A 4569-nucleotide genomic window follows, 5' to 3' on the forward strand; every position below is an offset into this window, starting at 1 on the left:
TCTATAAAAATATTGAGTCACTATGCTGTACACCTGAAACTAACATAATATTATAAACCGACTATACTTCAATTTTTAAAAACCCTGCCAAAAATCCACATTATACTCTATCAGAAGGCACTACTCTAGACTTAAAGAAAAAATTCCTTGTATACTTTGCCTCATTTTAATCCCCAGTTCTCAAGGTCAGATAGACACAAAGAGAGATTTAAGACACCTAGACAGAGTGGAGACAGTGTGAGCGCATGAATATGTATAAGCATGCCAATGGGCATGCCATGTGTACACGTGAACAGATAGGCGACTGGGGGTATTCAGGAGTGTGTGTGCAAGTGTGTGTGTGGGTCTGGGTAGGCGAGCAGATGTGTGGATGAGGCTGGGTGTGTTTCTGAGTGTCTCTCTGTCAGGGGTCTCCAGGTGGAGGAGGAACTACTTCCAGGGTTAGGTCAAGTTGATGTCTGGCATCAGTCCCAAATGTAGGGGTGGAGTTCCAGTGGTTAGTCCCATTGCCTCATATCCGTTCCTCTCCTTCAAGGGGCCTTGGAGAAGTAGAACTTCTCAGGGTGGAGCTGAGAGCTGGGACTAGGCCAGAGGGAAGGTAGGTGTGGGGACCTAGGAATCCTGCCTCCAAGACTGGATGCCCCTGCCCCCAAAGTTGGGACTCTGGGGTGCCACAGCATTTCCCATGAGAGCAGGAGGAGATGGGAGGATGAGGTTTATCCAGGTAGACACACACACACACACACACACACACACACGCAGCTTCCTGTAAAGTTCCTGACCATCCTCTTTTTTAAGAAAAATTATTTTATTGAATATAATTGACATATGACATTGCATAAGTTTACGATGTACAACATGTTGACTTGATACATTTGTATATTGCAAGTTCCTGACCATCCGATTCTGTTTCTGGGTCTATGGGCATCTCTTCTTGGTCCCCCCTGAGACCTCTGGTCTCCTAAGATCCCTCTCTAGGTTGGGGTGAGAATGTCCCAGGGTGGGAGGGTCCTGCATCCCTGAAAAGAGGAGGCTGACCTCTCTTTCCTCTCCTCCACCCCAACCCAGAGATTTCCTCATCTTCCCAGACACTTTCTAGTGGGTGGGGCTGTGTGTAGACAAATTGGTAGGCTGGGGACTACGGAGGCCGAGGAAAGCTCCATGAACCAGGAGATCAAGATGCAGGCGGCAGCCTTCAAAAACAAGAAACGGGGGTCCCCAGCCAATGAAGGTTAGACACCTTGGGTCGGGAGGGGAGAGGTACAGAGCTGAAAGCGGGGGCCGGAGGGTTCCTTCCCCTACCCAATGTGTGTGTGTGTCTGTTTATCACCCAAATGTTCACTCACATCCTCTCCACTTAATCAAGATGTAGATCTTAGTTCCCCACTCCTTATCTTTACACCCAGAAGCTTGCTGAGTGCAGGGCTCCGTGAACCAAGACGTCTGAGGCCCCTCTCCCACCCTCACCCCTGCCCCAGCGCTCTCGGCAGCTTTCTTCAATCCCTCTCACTGACCTGCCCACAGGTGCAGATGACCCTGCCTATGAGAATATCACCTTCAAAACCCAGCACCAGCCAAAGGGCAGTCATTCACCACCCGAGAATAAGGGTAAGCAGCCGCCCACTAGCCCACATCACACAGCCTTGGGAGGGGCCCACGGGAGGGACAAGGGGCCGTGTGTGGAGGCCAGGGCCAATGGTGTGGGGTGTGGTGGCATCAAGGCTTGTGTGTGACAGCGGTGGGGGGGTAGCTTTGAGGAGGTGGTGATGATGATGGTGTGACTGTGCCGGTGGAGGTGCTGGTGAAGGTCTGGGTGTTGGTGACGGTGAGTAGGGGACCACGTAGTGGATCGGGACAGAACCACCTAGATAGAGCTGATGAGGGTGCTTATGAGGTCCTGGTGATGGAAACAATGCTGGCAACAACGGGCATTGACGTTGGTGGGTGTCGGTGACAGGAATGTTAAGGGGGGCACGATGGTGACAGTGTTAGCGATAGTTGCTTGTGGCACTGGCCAGGGTGCATGTTGGTGGCAGTGTTGTTGATGGCCACAGCTGCTTATGGTATCGGGAACCGTGGGTGTAGGTGAAGAGCTGTCGCCGGTGTTACAGTCAGTGTTGATGGTCTGAGTGGCAGTATCGGGCCCTGGAGATGACCTGTCCTGCCTCTACCCCGTTCCAGCCCAGTCCAAGTCAGCCTCCGACCCTGCCCAGGTCCCCCATTGGTCGCCTAGAGCCACGATGAGCCTGTATGTTCTCCTCGCTCTGTCCTGCGTCGTCCTCTTAGCCTTCGTCCTGGTGAAGAGTGAGTGAGGTGTTTTGTTCTGTTTTGGTGGTGGAGGAAGGGGCTGGGGCAGTGTGGAGGGGTTCCCAGGAGCTGGGGTGGTCCAGCGCTGCTCCCAACTGCAGACCTGAGGCGATTCTAAGGTTTTCTTGCCTCCCCACCCCATCCTGAACAGATTCCAAGATGTCCCAGGAGCTGATGGTCTTGAGAAGGGAGCTCAAGAACGGTGAGGGAAGGACCTGGGTCGGGGTGGGGGTAGGGAGAGCAGAGGTGACACAGACAACGCTGATCCACACCCTCAGTCTCTCTTTCGGTGGGAGAGTGCCAGGACAAGGAGAAGCAGCGCTGGAACGACGTCAAGCAGGGCATTGACACGGTCAAGAGCAAGGTCCATGAAGGGAACCAGAAACTGAGGACGCTCGAGACAGGTGCCCTTATAGATCTCCACTGGGCGAATTTGCCTCCATGCCCAATATGGGGCTGGGTGCTGGGGGGTCAGGGGAGGGGACAGCAAGGGTCCCGCCCTTCCAGAGCACAAGGTTTGGAGAGGTGATGGATGTCACCCTCCAAGTCACTTGGGGAGTATATAAATGCATGGGAACTCCAAGTACATGGGCTGTGTGGCACCCCACGCTGGGGGCCGGGCAGGGAGAAGGCTTCCAATAAAGCTAAGAAAGCCCCACTTCAGCTTTTTCCTGTCTCTCCCCATCCTCAGACATGAACAAAATCAGGGCTACATTACAGAAAATCCTCCAGATGCTGAAGATGCCAGATCCAAGTAAGTTGGGCCCAGGGGAGGCGGATGAGGGGCCCCCTTGGATTTGGCCCCAGATTCTCTTTCAAGAGTGGGATCTGTCTGACCTCGGATCTCCATCCTTCACCCCCGCCCCCACCCTGCAGAGCCCACACCTCAATAAAAGAAAAGACATCAAAGCCCTGGCTACACCTCGGAGGACAAGATAGCACCTCTCAGTGAAGATGGAAAATAGGGCTCCCAGCCTGGTCTGAAGCTGCGCTTCATCCCACGTGTAGAAAATCATGTGTCTTGGTGAATGTGTTATGGAGCTGCGTGTGTGCCTATGTGGTCGTGTGTCGGGGTGAGCACTTCATGGAGGGTGGGTATTTCAGTGTTTCCCACAGGAAGGTGTTATGGGTGAATGTTGAAGGTGGGGGTCACAGCGAGTATGGTGTGCACCCCTGTGCCACTGTACATGTGATGCACATGTGTGTTGTGGCGTGTTGGGTGTATAATGCCTGTCACCGTGGGTGGCTGTGGCGACCACAGAAGCGTGTCACTGTGGGTGTGGGTGTTGGTGACACGTGTTACACGTGCCCATTTCAGCGTAAACACATGTGTGTCCTGCGGGATGTTGTGTGATGGAGGCGTGAGTGGGTGGGGTGGGCACACCATGGGAATGTATCACTGTAATTGTGGGTGTGTGCCCTGTCACACCCACCTGTCATGCTGTGCCGGCCTGAACAGGTGTGTGTCAACACGAGTGTGCCTGATTATGCCACTGAGGGTGTTCAGAGCGTGGACCGCATGTGTCCATTTGTTTCTGCACTCACATTCCGTGATTCATGATGATAAAGGCCAAGGGGAAACAACGCGGCTTTCAGATCTGTTATTGGTGTGGCTGGGGAGCTTTGGAACCTGGTAGGGAGGGTCTGTAAGTGTTCAGGCTCGGAGAATGAGAAAGGTCACACGGTGAACACGTGGACGTAATGCCAGGAACCCTGGGGGCACGAGGGGGCATGAGAACCAATGTCTGCAGTGGGTCTCAGTGTGCCCATGAGTGTGTATCCTGGGAGCGACTGAGTCCCTGCGCCGCTGAGTGTGTGCCCATGAGGGTCTGTGGCCTGAGATGTCCAATGTCTCCCTAAGTGTTCATGGGCCCACGAATGTATGAGCCCCTGAGTATGTACCGTGCTCGGGAATGTATCTGTCCACAGGGCATGTATTCATGAGGGCACATGCCCTTAAGCGTATTATGCCCACGGCTCATGCATGTACGTCCTCTGAGAACTTGCGCCCACGGACATGCGCATGGACCCTAAGACAAGTGGACATGTTCGCATGGACATATGTGTGTCCCTAAGACAGGTGAGTGTGTGTGCATGGGCATACGTGTGCCCCCGAGACAAGTAGACATATGCCCAAGGACGCACATGTTCCCAAGACAGAGACGTGTGCCCATCATCAAACGTGTGCTCCTGAGCAGATGGACGACCCGTGCCACTGTCCCAGACAGATCACGGGCCAACCAAGGCCAGCGAGGCCCCTGG

General features: G+C 53.9%; 1 protein-coding gene across 1 annotated transcript; it reads left to right on the forward strand.

Annotated features, from left to right (window-relative positions):
- The first annotated feature begins 525 nt into the window (after positions 1-525).
- MCEMP1 (mast cell expressed membrane protein 1) lies at positions 526-3324 on the forward strand. The gene is made up of 8 exons (XM_032628147.1): positions 526-598; positions 1069-1231; positions 1525-1608; positions 2182-2304; positions 2459-2509; positions 2586-2711; positions 2999-3061; positions 3184-3324. Exons 2-8 carry the CDS (start codon positions 1162-1164, stop codon positions 3198-3200), a joined length of 534 nt encoding a protein of 177 aa, XP_032484038.1. The 5' UTR covers positions 526-598; positions 1069-1161; the 3' UTR covers positions 3201-3324.
- Positions 3325-4569: the final 1245 nt, after the last annotated feature.

This window comes from Phocoena sinus, chromosome 3 (genome assembly GCF_008692025.1).
Source record: "Phocoena sinus isolate mPhoSin1 chromosome 3, mPhoSin1.pri, whole genome shotgun sequence".
In the NCBI taxonomy this organism is placed as follows: domain Eukaryota; kingdom Metazoa; phylum Chordata; class Mammalia; order Artiodactyla; family Phocoenidae; genus Phocoena; species Phocoena sinus.

Coding starts and splice junctions, on each gene's coding strand:
- MCEMP1 (XM_032628147.1), top strand. CDS start 1,162: ATGAACCAGGAGATCAAGATGCAGGCGGCAGCCTTCAAAAACAAGAAA. Junction 2,305..2,458: donor AGCCTTCGTCCTGGTGAAGA/GTGAGTGAGGTG, acceptor CATCCTGAACAG/ATTCCAAGATGTCCCAGGAG. Junction 2,712..2,998: donor ACTGAGGACGCTCGAGACAG/GTGCCCTTATAG, acceptor CCCCATCCTCAG/ACATGAACAAAATCAGGGCT.